The sequence below is a fragment of the Ursus maritimus genome, unplaced genomic scaffold (assembly GCF_017311325.1).
Source record: "Ursus maritimus isolate PB19 unplaced genomic scaffold, ASM1731132v1 scaffold_6, whole genome shotgun sequence".
Taxonomy (NCBI): Eukaryota; Metazoa; Chordata; class Mammalia; order Carnivora; family Ursidae; genus Ursus; species Ursus maritimus.
This window is the reverse complement of record NW_024426774.1, coordinates 19371413-19394172: the sequence shown is the minus strand read 5'-3', so window position 1 is coordinate 19394172 and position 22760 is coordinate 19371413. Positions and strand designations below refer to the sequence as shown.

Genomic DNA, 22760 nt, shown 5'->3' with positions numbered 1-22760 from the left:
GTTCTTGCTGGTCTCTGGGTCCACTGCCTGCTCGGCAGGCTCTGCGTTCATTACACTCAGATGCCCACACACCGTTGCTGAGGGCCGGCTCTTTGCTTTCTGATAGTCGCTATAGAGGTGTTGAAATAGCATCCCTCTTAGTACCTTCAAGCACTGAGAGAAAAGGCAACTGTACCCTTCCCTCTTCGGGAGCCCAGCTAAGGAGAAGGGCGCGTCCATTTTTAGCGGAATCGGCAAGGTGCTTGGGCAGGTGGAGCAGGGGTGGGATGCATGCAGTGTCCGCCCTCGTGCTGACTGGGACCTGTGTTCTCGTGTTCAGATTCTCTCAAGTTCTCTGAGTTAGGAATGACGGGTGTGCCTCAGGGAGCTTGAGGGCTCGGTTCCAGATCACCACCGTAAAGTGAGCGTCGCACTAAAGCAAGTCACACGAATTTTTTTGACTTCCCAGTGCATAAAAGTCATGTTTGTGCTCTTCCAGAGTCTATCAAGTGTGCAATGACATGTCTAAGAAATTTACATACTTTAATTTTAAAATAGTGCTAAAAAATGCTAACCCTCTGAGCTTTCAGCAAGTTGTAATCACTGGTCACCGTAACAGATATAGTAGTAATAATAAGGAAAAAATTGGGAATATTGCAAGAATTACCAGAATGTGACACAGAGACACGAAGCGAGTGAAATGCTGTTTTAAAAGTGGCGCCGATAGACTTGCTGGACGCAGGGTTGCCCCAGACCTTCAGTTCATTAAACGTGCGATATCCGTGCAGCGCAGTGGAAGGAGGTAGGCCCGTGCGCGTCCTGTTCCCATAACCTGCAGTCGATACAGTTGGGAGCGGGCGTCCCTGGGACCCTGGAGACCGGTGTTTGAATCTGGACTCTGCTGCGTGACTCAGCTACGTGGCCTCTGAGCTGGAAATGAGCGGTTTGCGTGGTGTGTGTTTAACACGGGGCCTGGCACGTACTCATACTCAGTTAGTCTTGGGGCTGATTTTGCATAACTAGCTAGCTTGCTGTCTACCTACCCAGCGATCTCTTCATCTACCTGCCTGCCCACCCATCCGTGCTGTAGGTCTGCAGCCCAAGGAGTGCAGGGGCATGGGGCGAGAGTGTGGAAAATATAGGTGGGGTGGGAATGGTGTGGGTTGAAAATCCACGGAGAACCTGCTCTGTGGAAGGAAGGTTATTTCTGGGTCTTTGACAACAGGCAGGCCTGAGGTCCCTCTTCCCTTCACACACTGAATAGAAGCAACACTGAGGCGAGAGACTGGGAGCCCTAAGTCTTGTTGTGAGAGGCTGTGGCTACCTTCAGAGGCTCGGGTGAGGGTCCTGCAGGCCTTCAGTGGTCAGACTGGTGATGGAGCCCCTCCCTGCCAGGAAGCGTGTCCCCCAGGACCTGGGCCAGAAATGCTGAGCTCAGCTCTGCAGAATAGAAAAGGACAAGCTGCAGTGGGTGTCCTGGGATGATGGGGAAGCGGCGGGGAGGCAATGCCCTTCCTTTCTGGCACCTGGGCCTGGCCCTGCCCTGCGGAGAGCCACAGTGCAATTAGGGAGATTACTTACAATCGTCCCACGCAACGTTTGCACAGTATGGAAGGGCATGTAAAGGAGTTTCCTTGGCTTGGCAATTAATTCACTTAATCCTCACGATTGCCCTGGAGGCATATCCTCTCATTATCCCCATTTTAGAGATGAGGAATTGAGGCATAGGGAGGTTAAGAAAGTTCGCAAAGGTCACATGGCTGTGAAGCAGTTTCATCTAGATTCTTTCCTTCTGTAAATCAAGACAAATCATGCCCGATTGTAGTGCCTCCAGAAGGGGGTCCCCAGTGGGGTGGGGATGAGATGGCGGGCTGTGCAGGGCCGGCGCGGGCTCGGGTCCGCGGAGGGGGACACTCTACTCAGGTACTTCTTTGTTTATGTGTTGTTTTTCTCTCTAAATCGAGTGTTCTGTTTGCTTATCTTTGTATCCAGTACACAGTAGGTACTGGATAGATATTTTTGAGCGTGCCCGCTGGCCTGGCCTCCTATCGGCCTTGAGGCCACTGAGGTTAACAGGGCTGGGCTGCTGTGTGTTGGGTGTGTGCCTAGTGGAGTCTCCATTCTGGAAGGGGCTGAGGCCCCAGCATGGTGTACAGGTTGTGGGTGAGGGTTGTAGCCCTGGCTGGAGGGCCTGGGAAAACCCACAAGCACCACCCTTTTCAACCATTTGGCACTTATGGAGCACCTGCTGTGTGCAGGTAACCTGGGAGCTGTGGGGGCTTGGAGGGCAGAACACGACGTGGCGGTACCCTCCAGGAGCATGGCCTTTTGGGAGGGATGGAGGCTTTCATCGATATGTATAGTACGAAGCAGACTAAGCAGTCGATGAATACTTATTGAATATGGTCGAATAATTGAAACGGGGCTGAGAGCTTTGGGAGGTTAACAGCAGGGGGCTTTGGAGGGTATGCAGAAGTATGAGCCTTTGCAACCATTCCCGGGGCCACTGTGTGGCCACTTACACTGCAGCCTCATATCCCTGCCCCCCAGCATCTTGCCCTGCTGCCCACCTGCGTCTAGGCCCAGCCTGGGCGCATGGCACCTGTCAGCCTGTGTGCACGCTGTGCTGTGCGGGGGTCCTGTGGCCATTGCTCTGCAGACCTGGGCCTCAGGCAACCCAGAATGGGGCTGGGCCTGGCGGAAAGGCCCATTGGTTTCACTGAATTGCACGATCTCAGACAGACCCCTGGAGGCCAGCCAGCCAGCTGGCCAAGGCTGTCCGTGCTTCTTGTCCCAAAGGGTCCGGGCAAGTGGCTGGCTAGATCCGGCAAGTTCATCCCCTCCACTCAAACACCAACTCGAGACATCTGCTCAACGGATGCTGTGTCAGTAGCATCCGGTGTATGTTCTGAAGGGAGCCCGTACATCTGGCTGGTTGGCTCCGGGCGGGACATAGATCTCTTAAGGGGAGGGGTCCTGTGTCCAGGCAGGAGCCTCCTGAGACAGCTGCGTGGATATGCACACTTGAATGCCAGTGTGTGCCTCTACCTCGGATTGCCTGTGTGCTCATGGTTTCCCGGTGACGCACACGGTGACACACGTCAGGAGCACAGAGCGTAGTAGGGTATAGTGGCGTGTTGCAGCAGAAAGACCCATGAGCCTGGAATCAAAAGATTTAAATGTTGGTTCTAAAGCCTTTTTTCCTGGCTTTCTGATCTCTGCAAGTTAGATAACCCCTCTGAGCTTCAGATCTCCCGCCTGTGTGTTGGAAGAAAATAATACGGGCCCTGCTTTCTGTAAAGCAGAAGAATAAAACGGAACAACGTATGTGAAAATGCTTTGTTAATTACCACGTACTGTACAACTGCGAGAGATTATTATCGTCACAGCCCAGCTCATCAGAATGAGAAGTTGTATGTGGCTTAAAATAATCCATCCAGTGAGCTGTGTTAAAATCTAGGTCAAATCATAGCCTCAGAAGTTTAGAGAGGCTGATGGTAACTACCTAATCTAACAGGCCACCAAATGTAAAGGTGCTTTGAAAGCTGTGAAGAGTTACATAAATGTAAAGTGACGTGACTGTGTTTAAGCCTAGAAAGTACATGTTGGTCATCTGGTTTCCTGATTCGAGATCATAAAGATCAGAGGAGGACTGGAGCCTCGTGCACAGTTACAGTCATGCCGGTGTGTGGATTTACATGTGTACTGCTCTGTGTGTGTGTGTGTGTGTGTGTGTGTGTGTGTGTGTACTCTCTCACGGAGGACCTACTATGTGGCCGTCACTCCTCAAGGGTTTTTGAGTGCCTGCCTCACACTAGGTGCCTCGGTCTAGGTGCTGGGGGTGCCGAGGTAAGACACAGTCCCTTCCCCCAAGGGGCTCATGGCCTGTCTAGGACACTAGCTGGCAGTTGCAGTGTGGGGAATGGGTGCTATGGGGGAGAGAGGACCTATGGACTCCGTCAGAGGATCAGAGGAGGGAGCCTAGGGGAAGGAAATCTGGGAAATGAGGTTGGAAAAGGAAGAGTTTGCTGGTCAACCTGAGGGGGAGGTAGTTGGGGCAGAAGGAATGGTCTGTGCCAAGGTGCTGGACAGGGGGGAGGGGGTGGAGCAGCCTGTTTTTGCACCTGGTGCAGTCGGTTGGCCATGGGTGGGAGGAAGGCAGCAGGGAGAGGAGACCAAGGCGGCCCGCCAGATTCTGGGGGCCTTCCTTCACTCGGGCTAAGGAGCTTGGCTTGATCCTGCAGGCCCCTGGGAGCCCCCTCGGCAAGGGCTTAAGCTCTGCAGAGTGACATAATCAGCTTTGCATTTTGGAAAGATCAGAGAGCCCCATGTTCCTGAGTATCTCACTGCAGCAGGACCAGCTAGATGCTGGGGTTTGTCTGTAGCAGTGAGTGATGGCTGCAAATGCAGGGCGCTGGGATTTGCATAGGGATGGGAAGGGAGGGCGGGGGGAAGAGGGAGGGATGCACTTTTGTGAATAGTTCTGGTCAGGATGTGTGGAGCAGAAGTTAGCAGTCCTGGAGGGACTGTATCATGTGTCAGCTTTGGATATATTACTACCTCATTGAATTGTCACAGCATCGTTGTAAAGAAGATGTTATCACCCCCGTTTTATAGGCGAGGAAAGCAAGACTCAGGGTAAATAGCATGAAGTTACTAGTGAGTCAAGAGTCCAGCTCACACCACCCACACACACCGCCCTCTCCAAATCCCATCCAACTAGAATTTCAGCCCCCTCCTGCCACCTCCCACTGTAGGGATTGACTAATTCAGTCCCCTTCATGGACGGATGAGGAAACCAACCTGGGCTCATGTCTGTTCCTGCTCAATTTGTTACTGTTTTCCAGCTGCTCCAAGTCACCGTGGATCCGATTCTCCCCTTTCAGAGTATTAGTGACGCCGCCTAATTCAGTGCTGCTTACAGATTTGATAAGCATAGTTTACATGCCTTTGCTCAGCCCATCAGCAAAGATATTGAATGAACCCGGCCCCATGACAGATGTGAGAATGGACCACTTGATACGCCTCCTTGAGGGGCATGGCTCTGAGCCATCTGCTCACCCTCCTCTGTGTGTTATCCCCCCAACTCTGTGTGAACTCAGGCAAGCCTGGAGCAGGAGGTCCCACCGCCCTTCTCTTTGCCCTTATGACATCACTACATCGCAAAAGAGTGTGTGTTGGCCCCAAATAGCATGCTTTTCACAGAGCCATACTTTAGGGCCTAATGGAAAGGGCATGGGCCAGGAGTTGCATAGACCTAGGTTCAAGCTCCCACTCAGGCTCTTGGGGAGCTTTGGTTTGTTCAGGCACAAGCCAGGGGTGCCTGAGGCCTGAACGCCAGATGGGGCATATCGTACCGTGCCTGGCACCTGGCGCGGGGCACAGACTCGGCATGCGGCGGCCTGCCCTGGTGATGTCCACACTCTCAACGTGTCGGGGCCTGGTGAGGTGGCATGGCATCCGGGCAGTCCTTCCTCCCGGGGTGTATTGCGCTGCATTGAATACAACGGGGGATGTGTGTCGAGCATCTCGTGCGCGTCCGGCATAGACCGTGTCGCCACCATGCAGAATCACAGCCGTCTCCAGCTAGTGCAGGAGCTGCCTGCCAGGGGCCTCCCGGGCTTTTTCCGCGTGCTGATGGGAGCCAGGGCTTAGGGTTCCCGGAATGTCAAGTATCTTTGCTGTTAGGTCATTGCAGTGGGCTAACTGTGGTTCCTAGTGCAGAGGCTCCTAATGGCCTTTGCATCTCAGGTCAGTTCACAATAAAAGAAACTCCGCTACATCCCTCTGTCGGAAATGCAGTCTGTTAAAGAAATAGTTCATAGCCCAGAATTTCTGGGCAGTAGGAGTCTTTCCAAACCCTGCGGCCACTCAGACTGATCCTGATCCACATTGGTGGCCCCCTCTTGCCCATTGCCTTGTGCATTCCCCTCCCAGGGGCCCTGCCGGGAGGAACGGTCAGCAGCTTGGCGAGGTCTGGCCTCGTGCTTTCCAGGCCAACACAGGGGCTGCGTGGGTCTCCTGCCGCCAGGGAATATGTAAGCCCCCCTCTCGTGGGGGGGCCTGTGGAATACTCACTAAGTGCGGGGCCGGGTCTAGGCTCTGGGAACTCAGCAGTGCACAACACAGACAAGGGGACAAAACGTCAGTTCATTCCTCTTGAAAACTTGAGAAGCAGGCAGAATGGGCAGCTTCGGGCTCCCCTCTTATGGATGAGGAGAGTGAGGCTTGGAGAAGGTGATATGCTGTAACTAACTAATGGGCTAGCCTGGCCCAAACCCTCGTGGGTCTGCTCTAAGTCCTGTGCCTTTACATGACCTTACATGACCTCACACTGACTCTGTTTTGTACATGCTGAGTTACCTGGTCAGAATGACCAAGACAGTGCCCATTTTGCAGCGGTGGAGTCCGACCGAAAGCACCATCTCAGCCTGAAATTCACTACCATTGCATAGATCCAGTTGAAACCATCACCAGGATTAAGGTGCACTGGTAATACTTCCTCTCTCTGCGATCCAAGTGGTCATTTCTTCTACGGAAGTGTCTGCGGGGGTCTCAATGACAGCCCAGAACCAGAGGCCTTGCCTACCGTGGGCTATGTGCCCCAGCCCCTCCACCGTCTGGCTGTCCCCCCTGTGGACGTCCTGCCCTCACAGCTTCTCTGCTATGTTTTCCTGAAAAGAGCCTGTCAAGGGTCTCTGGTCCTCTCCACCCTGGACCCTCCCCTCCCGCCTACAGACGGGCAAACCACAAGCTATTTTGAAATCACAGAAAATGAAAGTTGAGTGGGATGTTGAGGGACATCTTGATTAAATCCACTGGGAACCTGGGCACCCTCGCTTTCTCTCCTGTGGCACCGGTGCCGCTCTGGGCTGGCACCCTCCCTGGGGGGGGGGGGACTGTGAAGTCATCTTCAGCTCCTGGCGTCCTGCAGGAGCTTGAAGAGCTGCCCGTGGTCCCTCCGCTGGGTCAGGGTCCCTTTCTCCTTCCCCGGCGTTGTATCTGTTTGTGATTAGTCATGCTGGAGCCGGCTGAGTCAGAAGCGACCCGTGGGTGGTTTGTGGCCGGGCTGCTGGAGCAGTGAGGCAGGAGGACTTTCTAGGTTTACGTCTCCGGGCTCCATGAGACAACGTAGCAGGGCCTGGCCCTGGCAGGTGCTGGGTGATGTGGGTCCCCAAACCAGACTTTGGGTCCACAACTCCATGAGTGCAGGCAGGGCATCCAGATGAACCAGGACCCTGTCCCTGAGGTGCTCCCGTGGGGTGACAGGCATCCGGGGCAAGCCCTTCTGAGCAGGTGTATTCACAGGGGCCTTGAAAGTTCTCCATCGTTGGCCACAGTCCTCATTCCAAGTGTTGCACCTGCTTCCAATCGCTAAGTTTAATATTTCTTTTTGGGGGATCTTATTCTCAAGAAAGGTGATCTGTTAAATAATATGACTCATTTGATTTTTGAACCTGTGTAAGATGTGTTTCACGGAAATAAACTCCTATCCAGAAACACACTTTTTGTCAGAGCACGTGTTGTGATTCTGTGGTTGAGAAAACACGTTCACCAGGAGGGAGCGCGGCACAGCGTCGGGCGGCAGCATCTACCCTGAAGTCCCCCGAGGTTCTGTTTACATGGGACCTGAAGGGTCGGCTCCCACTTTGCCAGGCCAGAGACGGACGAAGGTCACCCCTGCCGGGGGAACAGCCCGGTGTGACCCTGGAAGTGTGGCCGTTGTGGGGGTCGGGGGACGGGGAGGGGGCCTCTGTGAACCAGCCCCTGGTTCATAGGCTGTGTCTGTACCCACAGGAGGGAGAGGAGCAGGAGGAGGCTCGTGGCAAGGAGGAGCGGCAGGAGGCCAGCACGACCACGCGGAAGGTGGGGCGGCCTGGACGGAAGCGCAAGCACCCCCCGGTGAGTGTCACGGCGTTCCCCCAGCACGCACACACGCATGCACACGCGTGCCCGCACACACGCTCTAAACAGCAGTCATGTGTGTCCTGTAGGCACCTGGGGACATTCGGGCTGGGCCATGGGGTGCAGAGCTCACTGACATTCCCCATCCTCGGAACCCTACCACCACCCTCACAACTTTCCGGTTTCTGCCTTGAACGGGAAGTCCCTAGAGACCAGAGGACTGTGAGTTGTGGCAGAGCTGGGACTTCCTTCTGGAAGGGGCAGTAAGAGAGCCTGACAGTGACCCCAGGCTAGGCCTGTGGCTTTGGCAGAAGGACTTGCTATTCCCTGGGCAGCCTGCACAGGCCCCTTCCTCCCCATTTACACACCCACCTTGGGCCTCAGCCCCACCTGAGAACCCGGAGGAAGGGAGCCCAGGCCTGCGAGTCCGATCAAAGTGAGGAGAGATGCAGGCCAATGGGTCCCTTCAGAATAAAGAAGGAGCCCCAGACACTGTTGAAGTGTGGGCTTCAGGGCTGGCCCCAAGCCCAGGCCTGGGGTTGCCCCAGATGAACAGTGCTCCAGAGGGCACGGCCCGTGGGCTCTAGGAGCCTGCCTGCCTACGCCTCAGACTTAGAGGCAGAGCTGTAGTTATTTGCCAGCGCCGAAGACAGCTGGCTCCTTTCTTTCAGCCCCTTCCAGCTGAGAACGGGAAAGTCGAGCAAGTAGGCAAGGGGGAGCTGGGAGCTCAGATTTGTAACTCAGCCCATCAAGGAAATGTTCTCAGCAGGGCAGGATTTTCTCCTTTGGGGTGGAGAGTCAGGGTGAATGGTGGCCTTAGCTCAAGGGACAGCAGAGGGAGGGAGGGCTGCAGCAGCTGGAGGCGAGAGGGCCCCCAGAGCCAGAGGTCGGGCACCTGTGCGTACCAAAGTGCACCGCTGCTAATTCTGCTTAAAGAGTGGGAGGGGCGGGGGGCAGAAGTTAAGTCATTTAATTGGTAAGTAATTTTAAGCATTTTAATATTAAAGCAAACATGGATATTTTATGGCCTGTAATGAAAAATTCACATGCAGTTGAAAGATAAAACAGGGGACTTCAAAGGAATTTCCAGCTTGCAGCAGACTCCAGGCTGTACTCCCAGATTCCCAGGGTGCCCCTCTCCTCTCCTCCTTGTGGGAGAAGGTGGAGGGCCCCAGTGCAGGCTGGAGTGGGAGGGGGAACTGGGCTGAGTCAGAGCCCACCGGTAATTCCCCGTCTGCCCATGTGACCGTGATCTGCGTGTGACCGTGATCTGCGGGCAGGAACTCCACACCCTGCCCGCCGCCCCCCATCCAGGTGCCTTGGAGACAAGTCACCACCTATAGCAAATAAAGACCTGGCAACCCTTCGGGTCATCCTCGTGAGTCCCTAGGACCAGAGGGAGGGCACATGAGTGGGAGGTGGCTTGAGACCCTGGGGACAGAAAGTGCAAGGAGGTCAGGGGCAGGTGTGTGCAAATGCATCCAGAGAGGGACCAGTGAGAGGGAGGAGGGGCAGGGCCAAGTGGGGGAAGGGTCCGTGGGTCCTACGTCCTCCCCACCCCCAGCCCTGGGACAGGGGCTTAGTGTAGAAGGAAAAGCACCGTCTTCAGAATACAACAGACCTGGGTTTAAATCCTGGCTCCTCCACTCACCACCCATGTGATCTTGAAGAAGTCACTGTCTGAACCTTGGCTTCCCCTCTGAAAAACAGAGATGGTAAGGATGCGTTCCTCCTAGATGCCTGGGGGAATTAAATGTGTGCAGGCACCAGGGAGCCAGCGCTTAGCGAAGGTCTGTCCTGCGCTTGCCCAGCCAAACCTTTCCGCTTTCGGAGGCCGCAGCAACCTCAGTTTGATAGAAGAAATAGCACTAGATTTACTGCTTCCCAGCTGTGTGACCTTGAGCAAGTTACTGAGCTTCTCTGACCTTCTGCTTCTTCACTGGGAAAATATGGCTACCAGTAATACCTGTCCCTGTCCACCTCCAGGGGTGCTTTGCAAACAGCAGAGTGGATGCAAATGTGCAGGGCGGGCAGTGTAATAAACTTGCTCCTCTGCAGGGGGGCCCAGGAGCTGGTGGGGCCAGGGTCTACCAGACCTTTCAGGTGGGAGCCCAGCCTTGGCCCCGCAGCAGCCCTGGTGGGAGGCCCTGTACATCCTGTGCTGGTCACAGTCTGCGTTGGTCCGGCCCAGGCCCTGGCTGACACCTGCCGCCCCCTGGACTCTTGAGGAGGCCCCAGGATGGGAGAGACAGCATGGGGGAGGCAATGCCAATGGGGGAGGCAGCTGTTGGGAAAGGAACCCCTTGCACTCTGGGGGAACAGAGAAAGACTGACCCCAGAGAAAAGAGCTCACAGGCCTTCCCAGGCAGCAGGCCCCTGGGCCCCGAAGGGAGCCCACGTGGGGGAAGTTGTTGCTGCCGCTAGAGGTTGGCTCCACGTCCCCTGGCTCCTGGCTCCTACGCCGTCTGGCTTGCTTGGGGAGCAGGTGCTTGCCCTGGCCTCCTCCCCTCCCCAGCAGAGCAGCGTAGCTGGAGGGCTTCTTGGGGACCTGGTGCAGCTGTGGCCCTGGGAACAGATTGACCAGGGAGCTTTAAAGCAGCTGAGTGTGTGTCGTCCAGCTAAGCCTGGAGAGAGGAGGGAGCTTGGCTCAGATCCCGACAGGTGGCACGGGGCGGGAAGTGCTGGGAAGCGGAGAGTAAGAGCCGGCTGTGGCCTGGGGTCTTGATTGGGCGTATCCTGTGCTGGACAGGGAGGGGTGAGGCACAGCCCGTAGTCTTCTCACCCTCCCCTGGCCCCAAGGCTAAGGAATCATTGTCTCTCTCCTCGTTTTGTCCCCAAGGCCCGTCTGTCCCTGGCTATCTCCCACTCATTCCTGCTCTGGCCTCAGCCTCCTGGCCGCACCCCCACCCATACCGGACCCCCGCTGCCCCCAGGATACTTTATAACCCCTCAGCGACGGACACTTGACACCCACTGAGCCCCTACCAGGCTGAGGAGGCCACACTGATAAATAAGACTTACCTTTCATGCTGGCGTGCTGGAGAGGAGGGCCACATTCAGTTATGCTAAATACTGTCCACGGTACGTTTCTGTTCAAGAATCTCCAGCGACCCCCTTTTTTTCTTTTTTAAGATTTTACTTATTTGAGAGAGCATGAGCAGAGGGGAGGGGCAGAGGGAGAAGCCGACTCCCCACTGAGCAGGGAGGCCAACACGGGGCTCCATCCCAGGACCCTGAGATCATGACCTGAGCTGAAGGCAGATGCCTAACTGACTGAGCCACCCAGGCGCCCCAGTGACCCTATTTCTTATGGAACAAGGTCTGGAATACTCCCAGTGGCTCCTCACCACATGATCTCTCCTGCCCCTGCTCTGGGGCTCCATATCCATGGCTTTTGTCATAGAAACCTCAACTTCTCGCTATCCCCGGAACACACCAGGCATGTTTCTCGTGTGCTGGTCGGCGGTCTGCCCTTCCCTCTCCCTGCCCCACCGTGCCAGACCATCGGAGCCCGTCCTGCAAGTGAAGCCTACCTCAGCCACTGTGACCCTCTCTCCTGAGCTGCTGTAAAATAAATCAAAATGAACACTAAGGAATGAAAGAGAAACTACTGAGCCCACCAACCGTGTGCTTCTATGGCACCGGTCTTTGAACTGCTACAGGTCTTTATAGGACGGGAGATGAAGTAATTTGAAACTTTTAGTCAATTTGATACTGTCGCCACATCCACGTGCATGATTCTGAATTTTACCAAAGTATCATTTCTTTTCTTTTTTTTTTTAAAAGATTTTATTTATTTATTTGACAGAGAGAGAGAGACAACGAGAGAGGGAACACCAGCAGGGGGAGTGGGAGAGGGAGAAGCAGGCTTCCCGCTGAGCAGAGAGCCCGATGCGGGGCTCGATCCCAGGACCCCGGGATCATGCCCTGAGCTGAAGGCAGATGCTTAATGACTGAGCCACCCAGGCACCCCCAAAGTATCATTTCTTGATGGGTTGAGAACTAAGAAAACTACAGCAAAAACCTGGTCTTTCACCCCAGATAGTTGGAAAAGCACATGGAGAGAGCTTGTCCCTTCCACTAGATTTGACGTTTACTGCCTCCCCACTTTGCACTGTCTACCCACCTCACTGAGGCCAGAGACCATGAATAAAGCCTCGGAGTAGTGTAGCACTTTATTGCCTACGGAGGCTTGCGGCAAGGATGACCTCCCTGTGGGAGGTAGGTGGGGCCTCTGTCGTTACCAGTCCCACATTCAGATGAAGAGACCGAGGTTCAGAGAGGATACGTGGGACCTGGAGTCCCCATGTCCCGCCCTGCAGAGCCCACAGTGCTCATTCCTCCTCACCACTCCAGTCACGTGCTCTGGAAGCCTGGGTGTCCAAAATCCCCTTTAAGTTAACATGTGAATGCAGGGCTGTGGGAAAGCAGTGTAGACCCGGTCCAAAGAGCATACAGAGAAATAGAACTCACATATATAATATGAGGAGGGTGATTGACCTAAGTACCGGGGAGCCTGTGCGTAGGCGGGGAAGGCTGCGGTGGTCTGAGGAGTGAGAGTTGGGCCCCTTCAAACCAGGCAGTGGCGTGGGTCTGCAGCGCTGGCCTCAGAGCCAGGATGCTTGAGCGGAGCAGGCAACAGGAAACAGGAAGCCAGTGCAGGGCTGGGCGGGGCCTAGGAAGGGAGCTGGCACCTGGGCTCGGGGCCTGTGGGCTGGCTGGTGCCCATGATGGGAAGGAGGGACAGCAGTGTGCAGGGCTGATTTCTGCCGGCCGGAGAGTGTGAGCCTGTGTGTGGGTGTGAGTGTCAGGGTGGGAGGAAGAGGCATCTTCCTGTTCACCAACTCCTGAGGACGTAACAAGTGAGGGCGTCCGAAGCTGGGTCCTGCCTGGTCACAAGCCCAGGCGGCCTTGCCGCCACCTTTGTCTTTCATGCTGGTTACAACTGGGGCATCAGGAGGGACAGTTTCTGCCCTTGCCCACCAGACCCTGGGGGGGTGACCAGCCCTTTGGGGCTCCATACCCTGTTTACTAGCTATATGTATTTATTCATTGAAGATTTATACCCACCAACTTCCTCCAGGGTTATTTTTGCTCAGTGGGAGCATTCTGAGGTCACCTCTTGCTAAGAATAACCCAGAAAGGGAGGGGGAGGGGGAGCAGGAGGGGGCTGGGAGCAGGGGCTGAGCTCAGCCAGGCCAGCCCAAAGCCAGCATTACTCACTCCACGTTGGAGGCTAAGCCTCTGTCACAATGCCCGAATGAGTTCAAGAGGGCAAAGCTGCCCCTCTTCGGAGCAGAAGACTTGGGGTATAAACTGGGAAGTTAGGGGCCGTTCAGCTGCAGCTTAAGCCAGCTGGGGACAGTTTAACTCAGCTGGGAGTTTGCAGCGTGGGCTTATTTGCCAGCCTGATAGGACCTCTTGATTTGTCTCCAAGTTAAGACGGAGCTCAAATCCCCTTTTTGTGTCCAGGTCAGAATGATTCCTTCACCAATCCCTGGAACCTCGATTTAGTGACTTTATGCCCCCTGGTTTTTATGCACAAAACTTCCAGAAAGAGTATCTCCCAGTCCTAGCTGCCAGCCCCTCAGAGGGCTCCCCTGCCTGTGAGCCTGCGTGGACACTGCTGGGGCCCCTCTGCTCATGTGTTTGAAGGTGTGAGGAAAACAGGTCTGTCACACATCTTACGGGGTGAGAGACCTCTCTTGTAACTGTGTCCACAGATTCATATGCCCATTCCTGCACCTGATTGGTCAAAGCAGCACTCACCCATGGCGTCCAGGACCGAGAGGCTGGCTGCTGGTCTGGTCTCCAGGTGCCAGAGACATGTTGTGGGGGGAGGGGATCTGGGGAGGGAGGTCGTGTTTTGAAGTCCAGGGCAAAGCGGGAGACTTTCCTACCTGGGACCTTCCTGAACCAAGGTTTGGAGGGAGGAATGTGCAGGGGGGCGGGGGGGCCGGGTCTGCGTGCTGACTGGTGTGGCTGAGCGCCTGAGGGTTTCTTGTGTGAACATGTTAGACCCTTGTTGGAGAGGTCATTTGCAGGTGGCCTAGGGGGTTTACACTTTATCATCTCAGAAATATGTTTACCTGGAAGGTTTCTGAGGGGGTGGGGGAGTAATGTTTTGGGAAGCTGGGCCTGGCATCCGTGAGCATGGTGGGTCGAGCACGAGAGGATGTGGGGAGATGGGGGGATGGGAGGGTGCCAGAGCCTGCTGGGGGGAGGCAGTAGGGGACAGATTCGGCAGGGCCTGCACTGCTGGCTGCCGCAGACCAGGGAGAGCAAGGGGAGAAAGGAGATGCTTCAGGCCTCAGGGATGGCGTCAGTGTTACTGTCAGAGATGGAGACTTCTGGAAGAGAGCAGATTTGGCAGGGGCTCTTGCGGAGGCCACTGTAGATAGCCAGTCTTCGTAGGGGAGCTGCTCAGTGAAATCCCAGCATCTCCATTTTGTTTTTCCAAAAATCCCCATTGCTTTTCATCCCTCCCTGGTCCCTTCCTTGAAGTCACACATTCCAGGGCCACCTCCAGGGAAAGTCACGCGCTCCCCCCGGGTCTGGCCTCTCTGGGCTTCCTGGGAGCCTGTGGCCTTCCCTGGAGCCCGAGCTGCTCCTGCACCACTCTGTGCGGCTGGGACTCGCTGGCAGGTGCGTCTGGACAGAGCTGTTGACGCTGCTTTTCTTTCATCATCCTCGCCTAGAGAATTGGGTGCTTTTCGGTCCTGCCACCTCGAGAAAGATATAACCGAACTGGAAAAGCTCCAGAGCCCGGCAGCTAGCTTGATCAAGGGGAAGGCAGTGCTGCCAAGTGAGGACAGACGAAAGAGATTACAGCTCTCCAGTCCAGAGAGATAGAGGCTAGCGGGGATATGATTAAAGCTATGAAATCACGTTGTGGGGTGGGGCAGGGGGAGTGCACCCCAGTGTGGGCGTGGCGGGGTGGGGAGATACCCATTTGAAGCTTTAGAAAGGTACGTGAAGCATAGAAAAGAAAGCCCCATTTCCCAAGGTGGGTTTCCTACTTACCAAACCCCAGGCATGGATGGTAGAGGTTGGAAATAGAAATCACTTCAAAAGAGATTCACTTAAATATGTGGATCTTCTATACATAATGGCTTGTCAGAGGGAGCCTCCAGCTCATCCTGAAATCCTTTGAGGTTGACTTCAAAGAGCACAGCCAGGCCCTCTTCCAGGTGGACAGGTGTCCCAGCTGGAAGCGGAAACCCCAGTGGCTTGGCCACCACCAGGCATGCTCGTTCTTGCATCCACCTGCCATGGCCAGCAGAGGCACGGACTGCATGACCTCTGATGCTCTGCTGGGCCCTGAAGTTCTCTCCTAAAATCGGTGTCTGTCTGTCTCTCTCGGGCACATGCACATATGGTAGAGGGATCTCTGGGAGGAGGGAGGGAAGGCAGCTCCCCGCCCAAGTGGCGAGGGAAATGGTGAGACCCGGAGGGCATGCCCAGGCTTTCCAAAGTTGGCCCTCTTTGGTTTCTGGTCCTACTGTCCCTTCATCCCCCTGGTGGCCCTTTTAGCTGCTCCACCAGGGAAATGGAAATCGGAGGTCCTAGTTCCAAAGTCTTGCAGCCCGACTCCACTCACTCCAGGAAGGCTGAGCAGGGAGGCTTTGAGGACCTCTCTTGGGAGCTGGCACGGGGTGGACCTCTCCCTCTCTCCCTGCCTCAAGGCCACTTCCGGCCAGTCAGAAGCCGGGCTGCCAGCAGAAGGGGCTGCAGGAAGACCTGGAGCAGAGGGGAGGGGGGAGCGTGGGCCCAGCGCCAGTGCTTGTGGGACAGGCTGCCCTGCTGTTTCCTGAAGCTAGAGTCAACCTGGGAAAATCCAGGGCTTGGTCAGGGGCTGATGGGCTTGCAGTTCCGAGGAGAGGGGGACCGTTTATGTGTTTTTGTTGACATGGCTTTGCCGCATCCTTGCACATCTCCCGGGCTGTGTCTCCGGGAGGTGGCGCACCCCTGTGTGTCTGTGTGTGTGACTGTGTGTCTCTAATCAAGAGGCCAAGGCTGGCCGGATGCCAGGGTTCCCGGCTGGCACGGAGCTGAGTGCTGCCAAGGGCCTTAAAGGCACAATGGCGGTAACATGGGGTGGGAGGGGCCGCCCCACATCTGCCAGCCTCTGGGCCTCCCTCCCCAGTGCTGTGCTGGGATGCGGCAGAGAAGCCCCTTCCAGCCACAGCCCCTGGCCTCCAGCACCGCAGGGAAGAGCAAGGCAGGTGCCCAGAGCCAGCCCTGGACCCTGGCTCGGACCTCCAGGGGCTTCCAGTAAGAGAAGCTGGGCCCTGGGCCTGCCCCCTCCACACCTGGGCCCAGGTGAGCCTGCATGCAGCTGGTCCCAGACAGCTGGTCCCTGTACCCCGGCCGCCCCCAGCGAACGGGCTCCTCTGACCACAGATGTCTGGGCCTTGTCTCTTTTGTATCGTTTCCCTCATCTCTTATTTGTTAGGTTTTAATTTTTTGTGTGTAAATATTATTATTATAATAAAGGGCCTCTCAAAAATCACTTCCTTATTTGGAGCCTCAGCACTCTGCCCGACTTTGGGAGACCAGGCCTCACCTGGAGAGGGCGGGGAGGGCGTTCTGGGGTCTGGTCCAGACTTCTAGCAGAGAGGGAGGAGGGCCGGGGCTGGGGCCTGGACAGGTTCACTGCTGAGGGTTGCTTCTCGCTTTGCCTCCGGCTTTTCCCTGCAGTGGCTGCTGCCAGGGAAACAGCCGGCGGCCTTTCCCTGGCCCTGCTTAGGCACATCAAAGCCTCCTTTTCCTCCTTGGAACCCTTGGGATTTGAGGTTGGGTTTTTCCAGAGACTCAACCCAAAGGGGGAGCCAGCTTTCAAATGCCTCTCTTGTACCTGGGTCATTCTGGAAGCTTTACCACTTAGAAGGTGTGTGACTTGAGGCAAGCCTTGGACCTCTTTCCTCGGAAAAGTGAGCGTGTAACACTACGCATCGGGACAGTCGTGATAACGACATTAATCGATTGTGTACCCGTATTTACGTCAGCCACTGTGCTGCGTGCTGGGGAGCTGGATGTGGAGTGGTTGGAAGGGAGACAAAAAATAAGTAAGGCAGAGCTCACAAGTCTAGGAGGGAGACACGCAGTGAATAATGAGGTGCAGGAGAGGAGCGCTATAATGAGATAGGGTGTGGAAAGCTCTGTAAACACACGGTGCCTGTGGTGGGCCAGGGGTTCGGTGACCATGCAGCGGACTTTACCCCCACTCCTTCGCTGCCCGGCTGGGGGGCTGGGGGGGGTGAGGGCTGTGGCCTGGGGGCGGAGCCCAGCACAAATGCCTCCCGGGGGTGAGTATGTGTGTAAGAGACAGACAGGCAGACTTTCAGATGTTCCTGCGAAGACAGAAAGCCGAGTAGTGGTGACCGGGACCGGAGGCTGTGGGGGAGGGGGGTGTGTGGGGAGTTAATATTTAGTGGGGACACAGTTTCAGTCCGAGGTGACGAAAAAGTTCTGAAGATGGATGGTGGTGACGGTTGTACAATATGGATATACTTAATGCCACTCAGTTGTACACTCGGAAATGGTTAAAATGGTAAATATTATGTCATATATATTTGACCACAATATTTTTTTAAGGTTATTTATTTATTTATTTATTTTAAAAAGGCTCTTAGAGAAAGGCAGTCTCTGGTCAGTGCGCTGACCTTCAGCCCTGTTGACCTCTTGGGCCGAATAATTCTTCCGTTGTGGCTGCCGCCCTGTTCTAGTGCAGAGTTCAGCAGCATGCCTGACCCCTACCCACTGGAAGCCAGCAGCCTCCCACCCCAGTGTGACCACCACAAGTGTCTCAGACACACAACCAAAGCAAAAGTGCCTCCAGTGGAGGACTACTGCCTTCCCCAGGTTGGAAGAAGCCGCGCGCAGGGGAGGCCCGAGGTGGGGGCGGTGGGCAACAGGGAAGCAGGAGGCAGCTGTCCCGGGATGGAGGGGTCTTGCCTGCATAGAAGGCAGAGGTCAACAAATTCTGAGGGACCCCAGGGGGTGGTGGGAAGAGTCTCAAGATCCAGAATGGCCAACCGGACATGGGTAGGTACACAGAGGGCAATAGGATCAGGCTTTACCCAAAATTTGTTGCCCCACCCCCAGGGAAGAGAGGGGCACTCATGGCCATCATTCCCATTCTGCCACCTCTGCTACCCCCCCCCCCCCCGCCTCACAGGTGAGAAGCAGAAGAAGTTGAAATTGTCACCTTCAGCTGCTGGTGGTGGCTTCTAGAAGGACCAGGGGCTTCTGCTGCTCCCCCTCCCCCCACGGGGAAAAATGAGTATCTCAGGGTATGCTGTCTCCTTTCAAGGCAACTGTAAAATAAAAGCAAGCAAAAATAGAATTTTAAACAGTTAACTTCTGAGGTGCAACTAAGTTGAAACTCCCTGTACGCACACGAGCAAGATGTTCTGAGTCTTAAGCGAGGCTGAAATTCAGGAATCAGTTCTGGATACCGAGTGCCCACCGGGCGCCCTGCTCCTGTTCCTGCTGAGTCTAGCCTGGGAAAGCAAAGTCCCTGCCTCCAGGAGTGGACAGGCCCAGGGTGACGGGGGCCAGGAGGTGGCTGAGAGAAAGGGGTGAGGTGGGGGCAGAAGGGCGCAGGTCCAGCTCTCCTAATGGCTTCCAGGTGTGGAGTAGGCTGTTCTCATCAGAGATGCCCTCTTCCGGGCGAACCCAGCCCCTCTGAGAGATCTGGACAGGTGCTTCAGTCCGTTTGCCTGTGGACCTCCTTCCTTCCTCTCAGTGGTTTCTTACAGGTGGATCCAACCTGCTCAGTTGCCTGGGCCCCAGAGAGGGAGCCAGTGAGGGTCAGCTGCTGGCTGGGGCGGGCCGAAGGGGGTGTGTGTGTCTTTTCTTTCTTTATTTTATTTTTTTTAAGATTTCATTTTTAAGTAATCTCTGTACCCAGTGTGGGGCTCAAACTTACAACCCGGAGATCAAGAGTCACACGCTCCACCAGCTGAGCCAGCCGGACGCCCCAGGGCGGGAGGGCTCGTGAGGGCTGAGTTGGGTCAAGGGCTGGCCTGGGCGGGAGTCAGCAGCTTCCCGGATCCCAGAACCTTGGTTAACACAGGGTCATCTAGAATCAGAGAGGGTGGCTCAGTTGGGAGGAGAGGAGGTGAGGACGGAGGGGATGGGGGGTGGATTTCAGCAGGCTGAGCTCACCCTGGGCGGGAGCTGTGCAGAACACTTCCCTTCCCCTCCCTCGCCCACCCCTGGAAGGCAGGTGGGCCTCAAGCTGCTGCAGACTGGGGTCCTCCAGGGCAGGCCTGGGAGGGATGCTTGATCAGCGTGAGTGTCAGAGCAGGTACTCCTGGCTCTCTCTGCTATGGAGCTGGCAATCAACAGGAAGTGAGTCCCAGAGTGAGAGGAGGCCATGTGGTCCCCAGGCAGGAAGTTAGTGACAGCAGAGTTATCTCAAGCAGCTTAGTGGGGCTGGGAGCCTGCCCCAACTTCAGGTGTCTGTGGGGCAGGTGGTCAGAAGGAAAAAGGACACGGCCATGGGAAGAGCTTGGCTCTGACCTGAATTTCCCAGCCTGAGTTGGCCAGGGGCCCCCCCAGCCCACCTCCCTGAAAGTGCCACATGTAGATCGCTGGGATACCCAACACAGCTGGACACTAGGGTGGCTGTGGGGGCCTGACCATGCCCCACTCTGCTCGTGCTGTCTAGAGGTGAGAGGATTTCTACCAGGGAGGGGCATTCTAGGCCAAGGAACTCTGTTGGCTTGAGCTGGGAGGTGGGAAAGGCCATCTCAGTACTGGACAGAGCGTGTCCCAACACTCAGGGATGGAGGCTAAGGAGAAAGGGCCTGCTTGCTCACTCGCATTCCTGTGTCTGACCTCCTGGGTCTGCTGGCTTCAGCCCTCTGTGCCCAGGGCTAGGCTAGCAGAGGACTTCTTGCCTCTTCCAGAAGCCTTCTCATTCTCTTGCTCCCTACCCCCACCTGCCAAGGACTGCACACCTTTGCAGCTTTCCCTGGGAGCTTCCCTTCTTGGAAGCAGAACTGCCCCGAGCTACCTCACTGGGCCAGGAAACAGCCTGGCAAGTCCCTCTGATCGCCCTTAGGCTGCTCTGTGTGCTTGGAGCCGTGTCCAGGGAAGACTCTAGTTTTTATTTTTGCTTTTTTTTGTTTTTTTTTTTGTTTTTTTTGTTCCCCAGGTCCTTGTCCCTATTTGCCACCCTGTGGTTCCTCAACAGACAGCAGTGGGCTCAGAGTTGGGGATATAGACCTTAGAGCAGAAGCAGCCTTGCAGATTGCTGGGCTGTGTGGGGAGGGAGCCCAGCGCTCTCTCGGGCTGTCAGGGTACGCTGAGGGGTACAACTCTTTGGAGGGAATTTGGCCTGTCGACTCACACTTAGGCAGGCCCTCCTCCAGCCAGCCCACCTCTGGGATTCGGATCACAGACATACGCAGGTGCACAGAACTGTAAGTTGAAGGGGTTCATTGCAGCAGAAAGCAAATCGGCCCAAAGTTCTATTAGGGGACTGCCTGAATAAATTACGGGGCATCCATTCAATAGCATGTTGAGCAGCTGTGAAATAGGAGACAGATCCATATGCACGGGTATGGAGAGATGCCCACTGTGCTTGTTAAGTGAAAAAGCAAGTTATAGAACACTGAGTAGTGAGACGCCCTATTAGAAAAAAAAATTCTGGATCTGGCTGTGTGTGTGAATCCTTGTGTGTAAACATGTAACTCACACGTGATTGTAGACGCATAGAAACAAAGTCTAGAAAGGATCCTAACCAAACTGTGAATAAGGGTTTACCTGTGATTTTGGAGGTAGGGGATTGAAAAAGGAGCTTTAACCCTTTACCACGACTCATTTTTGTGTCATTTGAATTTTTATATGTGTCTGGCTTTTATAAACAGAAAAAAAAAAAAAAAGACTTAGATGGAAAAAACCTCAGGGGACTAGCCTAGGCGTCTCACCTTACAGCTGGAGCCGCCGAGGCGCCCTCCTGAGCAGCGCCCTCGCTGAGGCGGCAGGCCGGCCATGTTTGCCCTTCCCGAAGGCCTGCCGCCGATGGAGCTGGGCGGGAGTGCTGAGGGCAGCCTCGTGGCCATGGGTGTGAGCGCAGGGGGTGCTGGCCTCTTCTGCCCCAAGAGGGCACCTCTGTTCCTTCTGAGGTACCCTAGCCTACTTGCCCCCCTCAGGGCCAAGGACAGAGTGCTCACCGTGCTCTCATGCCCTCACTCTGTCCTGACAACCCGTGTGACCTTGAGCAAGTCACGGAAGTCTCTGAGAGCCTCCTCGGGGAGGTTGAGTGGCCCTAAAGGAGTCATGGTGTGAAGGAGCCTTGCCCACCATGCAGTGGCACTTACAAAGGACAGTTATGATTACTCTTGCTGTGATTCTTATTACCTGGAACTGTAGCAAGTTCCATTCTTAGAGTCTGGGGATGAAGGGATACATTTCCTTCTGGAAGGGGAATGTAAGACCACATGCCAGGGTCCAGAGCTGAAGGAAAGAACTGCGCTGGGCTTTGGGGCCCAACAGAATGCTTATTTGGGAGGCCTCCTTTGACCCTTCCGCTCCAGTCGGCAGCTAGTCCCTGTTTGGGTCTGGGCCTTGAGAGGCCGAAAGGAAAGCTGGAGGGATCTGGCAAAAGTCAGATCAGAGTTTCAGATCAAAGGTTACCAGAATTGATTGGTGGCACTTGAATCTTCTGAGGAGGGGTCCTGATTCGAAGTAGGGAGAGTGTGAGGAATGTTTGTTTTCAAAAAAATCCTTGATTTATTTTTTTGTTTTTAAGTAAGCCCAGTGCAAGGCTTGAACTCATAACCCTGAGATCAAGAGTTGCATGCTCAGGGCACCTGGGTGGCACAGCGGTTGAGCGTCTGCCTTCGGCTCAGGGCGTGATCCCGGTGTTGTGGGATCGAGCCCCACATCAGGCTCTTCCACTATGAGCCTGCTTCTTCCTCTCCCACTCCCCCTGCTTGTGTTCCCTCTCTCGCTGGCTGTCTCTATGAAAAAAAAAAAAAAAAAAAAGAGTTGCATGCTCTTCCGACTGAGCCATGCAGGTGCCCCAGAATGTTTGTTTTCACTTGCTTATATATGTATTTTTTGGTCACTTATGTATAGCGGAACGTTTGTTTGTAACAGGGGCTGCAGGGTAGGCTTGGAGGCCCTGTGTCACCGCAGGGAGTGGGGGTGCTGGCTGCCATGGGTCACAGCTGGGGCAGTGAAACCAGGCTGGCAAACCTGCCTGCATTCTTCTTCTGCTTCTTACACCCGAGTCCACAAACCCCTTGACTTCAGGGTGTTGGGCCTAAGGATCCCTTAAAACTGAGAGCAAAATTGTGTGTGTATTTGCTTGCATGGACGCTTATGTGAACAAGGTTTTCTGGACAATGGGTACATAACTTTCACCAGAATTTCAGAGGGGTTAGTGATCCCGAAGAGGCAAGACCACGGATCTAATCTTCCCCTCCTGTTTCTTCATCTTTCTAGGTGGAAAGCAGTGACACGCCAAAGGACCCCGCAGTGACCTCCAAGTCCCCGTCCATGGCCCAGGACTCAGGCCCCTCAGAGTTGTTACCCAACGGGGACTTGGAGAAGCGGAGTGATCCCCAGCCAGAGGAGGGAAGCCCTGCTGGAGGGCAGAAGGGCGGGGCCCCAGCGGAGGGAGAGGGTGCGGCTGAGACCCCGCCCGAAGCCTCCAGAGCCGTGGAGAATGGCTGCTGCACCCCCAAGGATGGCCGAGGAGCCCATGCAGAAGAGAGTGAGTCCTGGGCGCAAGGGGCAGCCTCTTCTGGGGTCTCCAGGATTCCCCCAGGGGCTAGAGACTGGGAGCCAGCAGGCCCCAGGAGGCATGGGAGCTGGAGGTCTACTTGCCAAGGCTGTACCCTGAAGGCTGCTGGCTG

General features: G+C 55.3%; 1 protein-coding gene across 5 annotated transcripts in view; it reads left to right on the top strand.

Moving 5' to 3' along the window:
- The window catches only part of DNMT3A (DNA methyltransferase 3 alpha), a 95780-nt gene that overhangs the window by 30908 nt on the left and 42112 nt on the right, over positions 1 to 22760 (top strand). For 4 of the 5 annotated variants that reach the window (XM_040622960.1, XM_040622961.1, XM_040622962.1 and 1 more), the window contains exons 3-4: positions 7777 to 7881; positions 22348 to 22618. In XM_040622960.1, the coding sequence (XP_040478894.1) occupies positions 7777 to 7881; positions 22348 to 22618 (376 nt within the window). Of the gene's footprint in view, positions 1 to 7776; positions 7882 to 22347; positions 22619 to 22760 lie in introns of those variants that run through there. The other variant, XM_040622964.1, reaches the window with a different exon arrangement.